Source organism: Schistocerca serialis, chromosome 3 (genome assembly GCF_023864345.2).
Source record: "Schistocerca serialis cubense isolate TAMUIC-IGC-003099 chromosome 3, iqSchSeri2.2, whole genome shotgun sequence".
NCBI classification, from domain to species: Eukaryota; Metazoa; Arthropoda; class Insecta; order Orthoptera; family Acrididae; genus Schistocerca; species Schistocerca serialis.
In genome coordinates, this window is record NC_064640.1 from 345,850,622 (window position 1) to 345,868,026 (window position 17,405).

Here is a 17,405-nt window from a genome sequence, read left to right on the forward strand (position 1 = left end):
TTTGAGTTTTAAACACAGTTTCTCAATAAGAGTGGTATTAGATAAATATCTGTTATGTTCTTATTGTGATACACATATGTTAATTTTATAATTAATGGTGTCCAGATGTCTGGAGCACACAATAAACACACAGAATAGCAACAGAGTGAGTTTTCTCCAAAGATGCACATCAAAGTGGCAGTAGTTACTCAGGCTCATTTTTCATATAATTATTGGTCTAGGCTTGTGGATAACAAACAAACAATTGGAGGAAAGCAGAGACATTGTATAAAGATCAGTTGACTGCCAGACAACATGCCCCAAGCAGGTCAGGCTACATGTCATTAATTCATTATTCACGATCTACGAAATGTTTGGAATAAGTGATATCCATATGAAAGTGGCACACACTGTTTCTGTTTGTTAGCGTTTCTCTTATGAATGTGCTGGATAGAAGTCTTTACCTTCTAAATTTTCAAGTTTGTAAACTTTTCTGTTAAGTACAAGGGGCATTACAAAACTCAAGTTTCATTATTGTTTTTGAAAGAGAGGATGGTTCATGAGACGATGCAAACAAATGCCACATGAATCCACACTCATTGCTGGTTCAGTCATGGAAGGGGCATCAGTGGATGAGAAATGATATAGATGCAGACCAGCATGTCCAGGGAAATGCAAGATGGGTTATGGGAAACCTGACCCTGAATCACAAGAGTAGAAGAATGGGAATCAGCCTCAATCACTTGAAGTGGTACATGTGAGAGGGAAACGTGTTCCTGTTCTGAATCATCATAAGTGATGAGAGATGGGTGCAGCACTTTACCCCAGGATCCAAGGCTGCCTGAATGATGTGGAAGCATCCCAGTTCACTAGCAAAGAAAAAAATTCTGAGTGTCACACATCAACAAAGGTTATGGCTACAATATTCTGGGATGTGAAAGGTGTGATTCTCCAGGATTTCCTCCAGAAAGGGCCATCAATGCGGCATGCTACTTGATATCCTCATGAATCTCAGGTCTGCCATTTGTTGGAGAGACCAAGGCTCCTGAGTGAAGGTGTTGTGCTCTGGGACAACAACACAAAAACAAACACAGCATGGCTCACACAGGACCAGATTTGTCACATGAGGTGGGAGAAGTTGGGTCACCTGGTCTACAGCCCCTATTTTTCCCCATTGGACTTTCACCTGTTTTGGAAGCTGCTCTCAAGATGTCAATTCCAAACCCATTCTGAGGTGAAGCAGGCTGTGTGACAGTTCTTTGAATCACAGGGCACCGAGTTTTACCAGAGTGATTTCTTCAAACTGATCGCACACTCTGACAGGCGTCTCAGTGTTGGTGGTGACTACTTTGAAAAGTAATACAAGGGGTATATTTCATGATGCCATAGTGCATTTCTTTTGGCAATAAATTTTCTGGGTGAACAAACAATGACAAAACTTACTTTCAGAATGTGCCTTGTATTACAATATTTACTATGGTACAGCAAGAAAATATTTAAAAAAGTGCTACAGGAAAAACAAAAAATCTCCATAAATATACACTGTTAATAAGAATCAAGGAGAAAGTTATGTTATAATGGAGAAGAAATACTGCAACAAATAAAGTAAATTTTAAGGTAATAGCTGACAGTAGTGATGTAAGATATGGAATTGAAAATATAACAATAATATTAAAAAATAAAGATGTCAAATAGAAATAGGACTGTGGTTAAAAGAAAGGAAGGAAGGAAGGTAGATTAGAATTCAACTTCACATTGACATTGTGATCATTATGTACAGAAAAAGGAAGGAAAGAAGACTACAGTTGAGCTGATGAAAGTATGTCTGTGGCAGCCCATGGCTATGTTGCTAATGTTACTATGTGGAAGTTTCTTGTCAAGTTATCTTGGTCACTACTTGCTTGACTATGTGTGGCCTTGAGTTATAGGGGTGGAGACCTAGGATCATCACCATTACAATGTTTCTGAATTCCAGAACTCTGATTGGTGCTAGAGTATCCACTCCACACAATGTGCCCCACATGTGTGAGATGTCAGGGACATTCTTTCAGCTGCCTGACTACAGAGTTTTAATGTCCCCATTAGAGATGAAGCACAAGCTCATATTGGGGAAGGATGAGAAAGGAAATTGGTAGTGCTCTTTCAAAGGAAGTATCCCTGGTTAAATGGAGATGAGAAAAGCAGATTTTGAGCATAATGAGGAAAAAAGCAAAAGAGGACAGCATAATAAAACGAGACAGAACCAATATCTAAATGATAATGCATTTTTACTGTGAAAGTTTTAGAACTATTGCATACCTGAGAGTAAGTGAGACTTGGATCAGGAAGAAAAATTATGTTTAGTAAGAAGTCATGGCAAAATCAGAGAATTGTATTGTCAGTGAACAAGAAAATGGGTCTGCAAAGCATGCTAATTACGGAATTTAAGTTTCAGTTGTAATTTCTATGCTTATAGTTCTATGAAATAACTTTGTGAATTACATCAAAATTTTTCTTCAAATTTTTTCAAGTACAGTAATGTGATGGGAGATCAACAGAACAGACTGTGTGAGCAAATGAGAACAGATGTAATCATAGAGGTGATGAATCATAAGAAAAATATTGCTATATTTCTTTGATATCAGAGTCAAAGAACAACCAAAATACACAGCTGTTTTGTGAGTTAGTGAACAAAAGATTAATTCAGACTTACAAAAGAAGACAATGAGAAAGCACACATACTACTTTTTAATACTAAGGAAATGAGAAAAAGAGTGGAGAGTGAGTGCAACTAAAGAAAAAATGTAAAGGGTGTAAATGTTGGATACTATGAGAAAAATGAGGAATAAAGAAGGCAACAGATGTGAAACAGAAGTGAAGAAATGATTAGCTAGAATTACAAGGAAACAAAATGAAGACAAATAAAAAAGAAAAGACCATGTCTGATGTAACCTGCTAGGCTTCAGTAGATGCAGTGATAGATTTTAACGGATATGTGTTACAAGTTCAAAGCACATTTATTCACTTACAACACCTTAATCATCTTTTGTACCATGGAAAATATGAATTAATAACTAAAGTAATTTTTACCTGAAGAAATCTGGAGACACATCTAAGTCTTCTTCCACAATAATTGCATATCTGGCCTGTGGGAAAATATTAAAGGTAGCTGTTAAAGAGGCCTTGTAATGTTGGGATATCCGTGCATTTTTAACTCCAATTGGTGTGTGCTGAATGCCTCGTAAACCAAACAGTTTAGTAACTTCCAGCGGTTCTTCAAAGTATCCATCAATGAAAACAGTAATCATTTCTGGGTTTGCACCACTGGCTGACAGAAGGGACCGCAACATTCTAAACATTAAAAATAAAAACACTATATTACAAAGATGTGAGATTTTCTGAGATTTGAGATTTATTGTATTCCAAAACTACTTGATAACTTTTAATTAGAATAAAATAAATATATATGAGGGAAAAGTGTACACCAAAAAAACAAAACTGTAAACCATGTTCCCTTTGGGGTTGGGTGTGAAGTGGTTAAATATTATATGCAAATACCTGTATAAGTAATGTGGCCTGTTGCTGGCAATGATTGCAACTGGTACATCATGGACCTTGTTGTTTATTACCTACAAAATATTTTAAAATATGTGAGTTTGTGATGAATTATCCAGACTCTGGATTCAAGACAAATACATTACCTAAAACAGAATACATTCATTTAAAACAAACCTTAAACTTAAGATTTATACTGCTATTGTCATGGACAAGAGTGCTATCAATATTTAATGCTATGAAGACATTGATATGAATATGATGTGAAATTTAAACCAGTGTCATCAACTAAAAGTTGGAGTTAAAAAATGGAATTTTCTCAGAAGTATTACTAATTTTTGTATACATATGTAAAATTGATCATTATGAATACTATGCACTGGACTTGTCTTACAAATACAAATTGTATGTACAACATGAGACATAGTAAAATTATATTTTTATGACAAAATAATCCAAAAATGTACAGCCAGCTGTTTAACTGACTATCAGTTTATCAGCATACATGATGATGCTGACAGCATCAATCAACAAAATGTTGTGTCCTTTGGATACCAACAGTGAACAGTACAGAAATTGGTTATATTGTTATAAAATATGTTGGGAGGAATGAAGGAGCCACATCTTGTAAATTTATACTGGTGGGCAGACCTTAAACACTGCACGCAGTTTTAAAAAGTTGGTGAATATGGAACAAATTTAGCAATACTAAAACAAACACTAACCAACTTTTTGCAATAGTTGTTGTTGTTGTGGTCTTCAGTCCAAAGACTGATTTGATGCAGCTCTCCCCACTACCCTTTTCTGTGCAAGTCCCTTCATGTCCAAATAACTATTGCAAACTACATCGTTTTGCACCTTCTTACTGTGTTCACTTCTCGGTCTCTCTCTACAATTTGTAGCATCAACACTTCTCTACAATACTGAATTGGTGATCCCTTGATGTCTCAGGATGTGTCCTATCAACTGATCCTTTCTTTTAGTCAAGTTATGCCTCACATTTCTTTTCTTCCAAATTCTGTTCATTACCTCATCATTGGTTACATGATCTACCCATCTAGTCTTCAGTACTCTTCTGTAGCACCAAATTTCAATAACTTCAATTCTCTTCTTATCTGTCACATTTCCATATATGACTACACTCCAGAAAAATATCTTCAGAAGAGGTTTCCTAACACTTAAATCTATATTCATTGTTAACAAATTTCTCTTCTTGAGAAATACTTTTCTTGCCATTGCCAGTCTACATTTGATCTCCTCTCTGCTTCAGCCATCATCACTTATTTTGCTGCTGAAATAGCAAAACTCCACTACTACTTTTAGTGTCTCATTTCCTAATCTAGTTTGCTCAGCATCACATGATTTAATTTGACTACATTCCATTACGCATGTTTTACTTTTCCTGATGTTCATCTGGTATCCTCCTTTCAAGAAACTGTCCATTCCATTCAACTGCTCTTCCAAGTCCTTTGCTGTCTCTGACAAAATTATAATCACTTTGGCAAAACTCAAAATTTTTGTTTCTTCTCCCTTAACTTTAACTCCTTCTCCAAATTTTTCTTTGCTTTCCTTTACTGCTTGCTCAGTGTACAAATTGCATAACATAAGGAGTAGGTTACAAACCTGCCTCACTCACTTCTCAACCACTGCTTCCCTTTCGTGCCCCTCAACTCTTACAACTGCTGTCTGGTTTCTGTACAAGTTGTGTATAAGCCTTCACTGCCTACCTCTGCTACCTGCAGAATTTCAAAGAGTGTATTCCAGTTGACACTGTCAAAAGCATTTTCCAAATCTGCAAAAGCTATAAACATAGGTCTGTCTTTCATTAACCTATCTTCTAAAATAAGTTGTGGAGTCAATATTGCTTCAAATGTTCCTACATTTCTCCAGAATCCAAAGTGATCTTCCCCGAGCTGGACACCTACCACTTTTTCCATTCTTCTGTAAATAATTAATGTTAGTACTTTGCAACTGTGATTTATTAAACTGATAGTTCAGTAATATTCACACCTGTAAGCACCTGCTTTCTTCTTGAAGTCTTATGATATTTCATCTATGTCATACACCTTGCATACCAAATGGGATAGTTTGACATGGTTGGCTCTCCCAAGGATATCCCTAGTTCTGATGGAATATCATCTATTCCAGTGGCCTTGTTTTGACTTAGGTCTTTCGATGCTCTGTCAAATTCTTCTCACAGTATCATATCTCCTATCACATCTTCATCTACATCATCTTCTCTCTTTATAATATTGCCCTCAAGTACATTTCCTTTGTATTGCCCTTCTATACACTCCTTTGGCCTTTCAGGTTACTCTTCTTTGTTTTTTACTGGTTTTCCACCTGAGTTTCTGATATTTCTACAGCTGTTTTTCTTTTCTCCAAATGTCTCTCTTTAATTTTCCTATTGGCATCATCTATCTTTTCCACTGTTATATATGCTTCTATGTCCTTACACTTGTCCTCTAGCTATTTTACATTTCCTGTCACTCTCATTTTTTAAATGTCTGTATTCCATTTTGTGTGCTTCATTTGCTACATTTTTACATTTTCTCCTTTCATCAATTAAATTCAATATCTTCTGTGATATCCAAGGATATCTATTAGGCATTGTCTTTCTATCTATTTGATCATCTGCTGCCTTCACAATTTCATGTTTCAAAGCTATTCATTTGTCTTCTGCGGGATTCCTTTCCCCTGTTTCAGTCATTCATTGTCAAATGCTCCCTCTAAAATCTCTGAACAACCTCTAGTTCTATCAACTTATCCTGGTGCCATCTCTTTAACTTTGTACCATTTCTTCAGTTTTAATCTACAGTTCACAACCAATAAATTGTGGACAGCGTCCACATCTGTCACTGGAAGTGTCTTATAGTTTAAAATCTGGTTCCAAAATGTCTGTCTTATCATTATATAATCAATATACAAAGAATTACAGACACTGAATGCAAGCGGGTATTGATTAAAATCAAATGGAGAAGTTGAAAATTTGTGCTGGACCACGATTCCAACCTGGGTCTCCGGTTTACCAGGGAGATACTCTCACCACAGAGCCATCTGAACATAGTGGTCATTGTAACTGCACGGAGTACACTAATATGTACCCCGAAAAATCCAAATTCTCATCTTATACACGCACTACACATGTAGTGCTACTTGCCCATTATCCTCATTACTCACAGAATTTTGCTGATTCTCGTAAAAGTTTGAGTCTTGTGTGCATCTGCAGTGAAGAGATCATTGGGCATGTTGCCTTAATTTTTATGTATATAGTGTCTGTTTTTTTAGACATGTCTGTTCTTTCAGACATGTCTGAAACAACAGACACTATTGTGATCCAGCAATGCTGCCAAATCACCTTTATTTCCTGGAGGTAAATTTCTGAACTTGAGGTTGTGTGTGGTAATTCCTTGCATATATTCTGATTATTTTTCAGCAATTAATGCTGCAGAATATGTAAGTTATGCCACAAAAGAATAACCAATATACAGAATTTTCAAGATTTTAACAGATGAAAGGGTAGCATGTCACAAGAAAACTGATCCCAATAGTCAAAAATTGATTTCATTTTTGAATTTAGCACCTACAACTTATCAAAACTGTTGTTGGCTACTGAAATTGACAACAACTATGTAGACTGAAGACATCTGCAAAGTTTTAGATCATATATGGAGTTAAATGACCTGTACGTAGTGACTGCATTTTTTCTCCAATTTTAGCCATATTAAAGTGTACAAATCTGTATTATGTGCTGAAAATCAGCAGAGATTTATTAAAATAAATGAAGACATTCTTAAATGTTGTTATTTCTTAACATGATTAGCTATTGATCATTGTGACCAGAAAAAAGTTATTGTGGGTTTAATATATAATTAATAAAATCTCACTTAATTTAGATACCAGCTGTCAGAGGCAGTTGCACTATTGCTTTATGTACTTATTGGGAATGTATGTGTTAAGAATAAATCAAAACTAGATTCAAAAACTGGATTTTATAAAGATCAACATTTTTAATTCTTCTTCTATTTCTTGTGCCTTTGTTATGCATCAGTGCATGACTACCATGGTTATTAACAGATTTGGGATGGTTAATACAAGGGGTGTCTGGATATTCTTCCTGTCACCACCCTGTTACACCCCAGGATGGAATGTGTGTATCCAGACTGTCTGTGTGTAGTGTTATTCATTTGAAAGAGAACAAAAGTTTTCTAAATATTTGTGAATCATGTAACTGAGGTGAAACTTGGGTACCAAACCAGTATTCACATGCTGGTATGTGGGAAACTACCTAAAAACTACACCCAGGCTGGCCAGAACCCTGACCCATGTGATTAATCTGCCGGGCTGATTCGATCCAGGAAGTGGATCCTGGAAGTGATGCTTCACATGCATGGCTATCTGTGTAGGTAAAGTTCAATATTTTTTATTATAAACGAATACACAAGTCCCCACTTACAGCCAATTTACAGCGCTTAAAAAAGTATGACAGAGCACTGAAAAGGTCATTTAATCATTAAGATTTAAGATCAGATGTATCACTAATGTTTCACTTTCGTGCACTGGTGATAAAGGGGAAGACATCGTATATATCCTTTGATAAATACGGAATATTTACTTGTAACCTTGGTCTTGTCTATCCTGTGATTGGGATTGGACAGTCATCTGGTTAGAGTAATGTTAGTTAATTACTTATTTAGGTGCAAGTTTGATTTATCATATTAATGATGAATATTATTAAATTTAATGTTTTAGTGGAGAGACAGAAGAAAAAAGATACAAGGAAGTATAGAAACTGCTGAGAAACAAGCTAATGAGATTAGATTTTGTATTAAAGATTGCAGAACTGAAGTTTTTAATCTGGAAGTAACATATGTATTAGATTTGTATACCACTGTCAGGTAACACCTAATAAATTTGAGCGTAAGGAATATCCAACATTCATCTAAAGCTGGAGACATGGTTAAGTCTTTCATCAAGTTTACGAAAATGTTCAATTATTACACAGACCAAAAAACTGAAACTGATCACTTACAGTATAAAAATCTCTAGTACTAAGAAAAGACAGCTATATAAGGAACTAAGATACAATAAAAATACTGACTCTGTTGAATAAGATAAAACAAAATTATATTTAAGAAAGTTCTCAAGGCAGCAAAGCAGATAACAAATAATAAATTAATTATAAGACATGAGAATAAATCAAATGTAGTGTGGTTAGTTGTGAAATCTGAATTAGGTATTAAAGCCTCAAGTTGTGAAATTTGTAAAATCAAACTTGAAGATGCGATTATTGTAAACTGATATCACATTACAGAATGCTTCAATGAATTCTTCATTAACGTAGTGAAATCAGATGTCAATATTGCAGATTTTGATGACAAAGTATGTCCCTTCAGACCAGATCAAATGTCTGATGCCTAACAAAGTACAAAACAGTGTCAGCAATAGAAGTAGAAAACCTTATATTAACACTGAAAAATAAAAATTCTGCAGCTTGGGATGGGATACCCACAAAATTTCTTAAAAGTGTGCATAAAATAATAGGGCATCCACTATCTATAATAATAAACCAATATTTTGAACACTGATGTTTCCTGAAGGTGCTAAAGTATGCAGAAGTAAAACCAACATTCAGAAACGGATCAAGAGAGGATATGGGAAAATATCATCCCATCTCTTTCCTTTCAGTCTTGTTAAAAGTATTTCAAAGTACTCCTGCCAACCAGATTAAAAATTTTATTGAAAAATGTGAGATTATTTTGAAAAATCAATTTGGCTTCTTGCATGGAAATGCACAACAGATTCAATTAACGAGTCTCTTGACAAGATCAGCAGATCATTAGATGATAAGAATAAAGTTGCAGGGATATTTTGTGACTTCACAAAACCCTTTGAGTTAGTAAATGATGCACTTCTTATCCATAAACTTGACAGGTATGGAATTAGGGGGTGATGTTCTACATTGGTTTACTTCTACCTGTGCAGTGGAAAACAAAGAGTTATTGTCTTTGCAAATGCAGCAAATTATTCTTCCAAATGAAAGCCTGTAACATGAGGTGCTACTTAATTTTATGTCCCAGGACCTATTTTGTTTATATTCTACATTACTGATTTACCACTTAATATCAATGCATACAAGATCATTTATAAAGATGCTTTCTGCTCAGTGCATTAACCCTGAACATCACAAAAGCTCATACCATCCGTTTTGGAACAAAACACTCAACATCCCAGGAAATTAAAATAAACCTTAAGAATCAAAATCTAGAAGAAATACATACTATGAAATTTTTAGGGTTACACCTAAACAAGAATTTAAGTTGAATAAACATGTGGAATATCCAGTAAACAAATTTTGTAGCTTCACATTTGAAATGCAAATATTAGCTAATGACACTGACATTGGCAAAAGGAAAATAACATACCATAGTTACTTATTCAATCACTTACAAGATACAAGGGAAATTCAAACAACATTAAGCACATACTCAAATTACAGAAAAGAATCATTAGTAACACATGTACTGTGCATCCAAGGAAATCATGTCATCCATTATTTAAAAATCTGAAATTATTAACAGTCCTAGCAATTTAGAATTATGAAAGGAAAATTGTTTTAATCAATTTCAAGAAATAAAGATTTGTATGCTCCCTGCTCATCATTTAGACTTGTAAGTCCAGAATCCCCAGTATTTGAGGATGAAAATTTACAACAAGCTAAAAGCCAAAAACAATTTGAGTATGAACCTAGATTCACTAAAAGGAAAGCTACATGGTACTCTACTTCAGCAATGCTACAACTCAGTTGAGGATCTCATGAAGGATGAACTGAATATTTGAGCATAATGTAGTTAATCAATTGTCTTGTGTAAATATAGATGTTTTTTCACAAACAGGTTCATTAACGTTTAAGTATTACTCTATCTTATTAATTATAGTTTTATGTAAGTGAATTTGTGTTAACCATATTTTGACGTGTATCCCATATTCTAATCAAATGATCAGCATCTGCATGTTATGAGATGAATAAATCAAAGTTTCTTGTAACCAAAAACAGTACTACTATTTTCCTTACTGGTTCAGGGCTAAAAATTATTGGTGCAGGGTCTTGGCAGCTGCAGACACTTCCGTAACCTTCAATGTGGTTACAAAACTGCCTTCGTCTTCTGTTTTCCTCATTGTCTGGCCAATAACATTCACTGTCTGTGGATCAAAAAATGTCAGAATTACATTAAAGTTATGGTTCTTGTAAAGAGAACACATCATGCTGGTATTTACTAAGTATCATGTCCAGTAAGTATCAATCATTGAAACCACTGCTGTCAATTTTAGAGTCAGAACAGGAGTTTAGCATATAAGGAATGAGGAAGAACTTTGCCATTCCAGCATTTACCTGATGAAACACAGCAAATATATACCAAACATATCAAGATTAGAATTTAAATCACTTCTGACTGAATATAAATCCATTATTTAACCACAGTTTAACTTTATGATTTCCTGTTTGTGTGGTAAATGTAACAGAGAGAAATATACAGTAAGTACATTGATTCAACACAACATGGTTCACAACAAACTACTGAGTGAGGAGGGCACAGTGCTTAGGCACTAGACTTTCATTTGAGAGGATGGATTATGTGGATTTAGGTCTTCGTTAAATCAGTTAAGGAAAATGCATGACAATTCACTAGAAAAGGATGTGGCTTATTCCCCCGTTATTGTCCAATCTGAGTTTGAACTCTGTTTACAGTGACCTCCTTATCAAGAGTGTATTAAATCCTCATCCTCCTTCTGTACTTGATTATCTTTAAATTATATATATTTCACAATAAATTCGGTAGTAATTGCCAATAATATGTGAAATTTGTTCAGAGTTGTGTAGAACAATAGTACAGGTGGTATGTCAATCCAAAACTCTGTGACAGTCTGTGAACTTGAACGCCGATTATTCTCAGCATCATCACCATAATCTCCACCATAACCATGATCATGATCATCATCATCATGTGTTTTCTATAACTTGCTTAGATTTTTGGTGTTAGTCACATACTAATTGTAGAGTTGTAGAAGTGCAATGTTGGCTGTATTCCTTGATTTTCCAGTTATCGAGAGAAGCCTTTGATTCTTTTCTTACACCAAATTGCTGGTCTAGTCTGGTCTGTTATAATCTTTAAATATACTCAAAAAGGTCAAGTAAATACCATCAATTAACTCTTTATCTTTGGCTTCAAAACCCATAAGCAACTCTTGTACTGAGGAAATGAGGTTGCTACTGTTCTGTAGAAATTCATTAGGAGCTCCATATGGGAAAGTTCTCAGTACCCTTCTAAATGTGCCAAATATAAATAGTAAAATACATTTGTTCATGATGTCTCAATCATATTTGTGACTGACACCGCATCCAGATAAAATTTAGTTTGTACTTGGGGAGAGATACCTTCTGAGCATATTCTTGTACTCAATTTATTTTTTCTGCATGTCCATTGCTTTAGTGAAGTTTCTGAAAATGTTATAGGTTGTATTTTGCTTCTGCCACAATAAATAAATACAAGTTACAATCTTGGGATAGTTTTTCTGTAACTATAAACAAGAATAATCAACTTGACTGTACTACAAATAACAGCAGCAGCAGCAGCAGAAGTACTACTACTACTAGTAGTAGTAGTAGTAGTAGTAGTAGTAGTAGTAGTGGTGTTCATAGGGGTTTGTTTGAGGATCTGTTTTATTACATCTACTAATATGGTGCATATTTACAATACAGTAGGAAATCCTTACCTTCAGCAGGTACAAGGGGAATTTCTGCATGAAGCATAACTGGGGCTCCCCAGGTATTGAATTCAGTGCTTTTACTATAAGATTCGCCAAACATTTTTGAGCCCTTTTGTGTTACCATTGCCCACATATCCCTCCATCCTATTACTTGTGAACGCTTAGAGCCAAGACGTCTCAACAAATCTCGGGCAGGCTGTTTCATTTGAAATGTTCCTTCATCCTAGAAAAGACAGTAAAAGTATAATGATAATTTTGCTTGGATGTTAGAGTAACACAAATGAAGTATCAAACTGCCAAACTCTGTAATTTCCAGTTATCTCACAAACAATATAATCACAGCAGAAGAATCTCTTTGATTATTGTTATCAATGAATATTCAATCAGAATTTATTTCATATTATTCTGCTTTGTGTAAAATGTGTGGAAGTTCAAATGGCAACAATTACACATTTTTAGTGAGAATACACACCAAAATAATGCATAAAATTTTAATAGCTATTACTACACAGACTAGGTTGATAACATTTGTAGATTATTGTGCATAAAAGCACAGAAAATAAACAAAATAATTTTAATTTAAATAAATTTACATCCTGTCTGGCATGATTTGAGTAATTTTCAGGTTGGTTTCACATCAGTGGACCATTTTTTTTTTTTAAGCTATGAGGGGATATGTCAAAAGGATACTTAATAATAACCAATCAACTTGCTGTCTGTCCACATGAATGGCCACCAGTTAACTGTGGCCATTCATGGGCAGCTGGACACCCAGTTGCTGAACATGCTGTCCAACACACCGTGCTTCAGTTCAATGACTGCTTCACAGCCTGTGCCATCTGTTTCTTCCTACCAACACCAGTTTCTCTGAACTGCGTGGATAGGAACTCTTCCTGCTATATATCCTATGTTCCCAAAACCCCCTTGCCTCAACCTTCACTAGTCCCTGTCCTTCAACCACCTTTCACCTTCCCTGCTCCCAGTCAAGAACTACACAGACTTCTATTCCACCAACACACACCCACTAGTCTATCTCTTTTTTTCCCCTCATCTGCATCTCTTCATTTTCACTCCCTCTCCCCCCCCCCCCGGCCCCCTCCCCAACCTATCGACTGTACCTAGCACCCCTACCCTATCACCACCACATCCCTGCATGCTCCAACAAGCAGCAATACACCATCCCCCATCCCTACCCTGCTATCCCTCCCCTCCCCCACACAAGCCTCCTCCTTACCTGCACCACCGAAGTTGTTTCTCCCATCAAGTACAGTTGCTCACAGTCCAGCCTCAGTGGCCAGAGACAGCGGTCTCGCGCGCGCGCTTGTGTGTGTGTGTGTGTTTGTGTGTGTGTGTGTGTGTTTTTTGTGCTTGTGTGAATGTGTATGTGTTTTTTCTACTTTGGAAGGACTTTTGGCTAGAAGCTAACATGTAGAGCAGTCCTTTTTTGTACCTGTCTGTGACTCATTGTCACCTCTATATGGTAACTATTCTATATGGTGACTATTCTTTTCATAATATTGTCTTTATTCCAACTTGGATTTTCTATTGCTTAATACTAAACAAAGTTATATGTTCTTAACATGTGACTGATTCTAAAGGAAATTGAGACATTACTGCTGCTGCATCTTTTGCAAATACTACATTATTTTAGAACAAAATCTTTGACACTGTGTACATGATCTTTTGTTACACTGTTCATCATATTCAGCACCATTATCTTGCTTACTTCCTCATATGCTACACCATTATCTTACTTACTTACCATTTTGGGAAATAAATTTATGTGGTTCTGTTTGGTTTTACATTCAAGTATCTCTTATGTTTAAGCTATAAAATAAAATAATTAAATCAAACATACCTTTATAGCAAAAATGATTATCCTTCCATCTGACACCATATTAAGAAATAGAGCCATGGCCTCGTCTTCATGTGGGGAATAGGTATCAAATATTCGTTGTGCCATTACGCTTCCACTTGCTTGGTTCAATACTAGAACATGTATTCCTCGGCCCTTATGCTCTTCGTTGTCCTCCAGAATCTAAGAAAGAGAATAGTTATGATTGTCACTGAACAGATTTAATATGGTTATAAACATGAATAAAGTCGGGTGCTAGGAGAAGTGTCATGCTACTTAGGTTAAGAAAGAAATATGAGGACAGAGCCAAAGATCTTTGAAAGCAGTAGTTGTGGGCAGGAACTAATTGAAAATGAAGGTGGGTGGTTTGTGAAGGGCACTTTCTGGCTGAATATTTAAGATTAACTACTCTTTGGAGAGAGAGGGCAGGGTTGGAGTAGGGATGTGGATGAGATGGCACTGGTTCTAAAATGCTTGTAGAAATTAAAAACTTTGTTCTCAGCATTCTGGACCTGGCTGGTTGACCTGCCCTTGTGTGGCCTATGATACGGCTGTTTTCACAAGTGAGCTAGTGATGGTGTAAGATACGCTTGTGAGAGGACTGGAACAGGAAGTTGTTGATGTATATGACTCATTAAACAAGGGTTTGGGAACATGAGTTGTATATGGAAGGACAAGTTCGTTCGTTCGTTCGTTCGTTCGTTCGTTCGTTCGTTCGTTCGTTCGTTCGTTCGTTCGTTCGTTCGTTCGTTCGTTCGTTCGTTCGTTTGTTTGTTTGTTTGTGTGTGTGTGTGTGTGTGTGTGTGTGTGTGTGTGTGTGTTTTGGACTCAATAATGAGTACTGTTAACCCATGTAACATCCTTACAAAATGGGATTGGCTGATGAGACAAAGAACATTCAACAAATAACTGCTCTGAAGAAATTTCTGCAAATCTGTTAAGTGCTCACTCACTCTCAAAATCACAAAATCAAAATTTATTTTCTAGAAATATATGAGTTTTAGGGCAAGCTATCATCCATTCAGCGAATGCACTGACTGAGGGTTACAGACGGTATCATTTTCAGTTCAGTGCAGAATGATAAAACTTATTTTTGACCAAAAGGGCTTAAACTTTTCCTTCACTTACCGTTGTACCATCAACTGAAACAGACACCTTGGATTGGCTGGAGAGAACATCTATTGCTAGGGATTTGGGCTGACTTTCCTGCAGCCTCAGGCTATTTCTTCTGCTCTCGCCATCAACGAACTCTCCTCCATCCTCTGGAAACGAGAAAGTTGAAAATTAAACTCCATTCATGGTATTTCATAAGACGAGAAAACAACAAATCTTCTGTGAACGTATTAAAATTTTATTTGAATCAGAACCTACAGTTTTTTAACATTCTATACTATATTTGAGTTCAAAACGAAGGCATCATTGTAAAGTGAGGAAAATGGAAAATGGAAAGATGATTAATCATTGTAGATGATCGTCAAGATTTCCCTACAAATCGGAATTTTTCTCTCTGTGAGAAAGAAGCACTCTCGGCATCGAATAGGCAGGAGAACAATACACACATCAAAAAAAGTTTTGCAGCAACTCGGTTCCGAGAGTTCCGGAACCTGTACAAAGAATTGGAATAGAGATCAGCATAAAAATCATTTCCGCCCTTTTTATTGCTCATGAAAACTACACATTCCATGTTTTGTTTCGATACAGCGAGACCTTCGGAGGTGGTGGTCCAGATTGCTGTACACACCGGTACCTCTGATACCCAGTAGCATGTCCTCTTGCAATGATGCATGCATGTATTTTTCGTGGCATACTATTAACAAGTTCATCAAGGCATTGTTGGTCCAGATTGTCCCACTCCTCAACGGCGATTCGGCGTAGATCCCTCAGAGTGGTTGGTGGGTCACGTCATCCATAAATAGCCCTTTTCAATCTGTCCCAGGCATTGTCGATAGGGTTCATGTCTGGAGAACATACTGGCCACTCTAGTCGAGCGATGTCGTTAGCCTGAAGGAAGTCATTCACAAGATGTGCACGATGGCAGCGCGAATTGTCGTCCATGAAGACGAATGCCTCGCCAATATGCTACCAATATGGTTGCACTATTGGTCGGAGGATGGTATTCACGTATCGTACAGCCGTTACGGCACCTTCCACGACCACCAGCGGCATACGTCGGCCCCACATAATGCCACCCCAAAACATCAGGGAACCTCCAACTTGCTGCTCTCACTGGACAGTGTGTCTAAGGTGTTCAGCCTGACCGGGTTGTCTCCAAACACGTCTCCGACGATTGTGTGGTTGAAGGCATATGCGACAGTCATCGGTGAAGAGAACGTGATGCCAATCATGAGCGATCCGTTCGCCATGTTGTTGTTGGGCCCATCTGTACCGTGCTGCATGGTGTCGTGGTTGCAAAGATGGACCTCGCCATGGACGTCGGGAGTGAAGTCGAGCATCATGCAGGCTATTGCCCACGGTTTGAGTCGTAACATGACGTCTTGTGGTTGCACGAAAAGCATTATTCAGCAAGGTGGCGTTGCTGTCAGGGTTCCTCCGAGCCATAATCTGTAGGTAGCGGTCATCTACTGCAGTAATGGCCCTTGGGCGGCCTGAGCGAGGCATGTCATCGACAGTTCCTGTCTCTCTGTATCTTCTCAATGTCCGAACAACATCGCTTTGGTTCACTCCGAGATGCCTGTACACTTCCCTTGTTGAGAGCCCTTCCTGACACAAAGTAACTATGCGGACGAGATCGAACAGCGGTATTGACTGTCTAGCCATGGTTGAACTACAGACAACACGAGCCGTGTACCTCCTTCTTGGTGGAATGACTGGAATTGATCAGTTGTCGAACCCCCTGTTTCTAATAGGCGCTGTTCATGCATGGTTGTTTACATCTTTGGGCGGGTTTAGTGACATCTCTGAACAGTCAAAGGGACTGTGTCTGTGATACAATACCCACAGTCAACGTCTATCTTCAGGAGTTCTGGGAACCGGGGTGATGCAAAACTTTTTTTTATGTGTGTAGATACTGTAGCGAGAAGCACCGCATTAGCGTTTACCATAAGAATATAGATTTATACGCGTCCCTATTCTAAAATGTCAGCGTTAAAGCTCATGAAGCACGATCCAACTGGATCAAATTAGAGTCGACAGAACGATATACAAGGGTGTTAGAAAACGATACCGACAAACTTCAACGTTTTGAGGAAGGTGTCGTCAGGAACAAGTTGAGGATAGGAACCTGTGTCCAGAAACGTCATCCATCGAC

General features: G+C 37.0%; 1 protein-coding gene across 6 annotated transcripts in view; it reads right to left on the reverse strand.

Annotated features, from left to right (window-relative positions):
- The window catches only part of LOC126470158 (protein O-linked-mannose beta-1,2-N-acetylglucosaminyltransferase 1-like), a 2,280,325-nt gene that overhangs the window by 47,865 nt on the left and 2,215,055 nt on the right, over positions 1-17,405 (reverse strand). For all 6 annotated transcript variants that reach the window (XM_050097778.1, XM_050097779.1, XM_050097777.1 and 3 more), the window contains 6 exons: positions 15,266-15,399; positions 14,141-14,320; positions 12,289-12,505; positions 10,589-10,716; positions 3,517-3,587; positions 3,049-3,309 (listed from right to left, as the gene is read on the reverse strand). In XM_050097778.1, the coding sequence (XP_049953735.1) occupies positions 3,049-3,309; positions 3,517-3,587; positions 10,589-10,716; positions 12,289-12,505; positions 14,141-14,320; positions 15,266-15,399 (991 nt within the window). The remainder of the gene's footprint in view (positions 1-3,048; positions 3,310-3,516; positions 3,588-10,588; positions 10,717-12,288; positions 12,506-14,140; positions 14,321-15,265; positions 15,400-17,405) is intronic.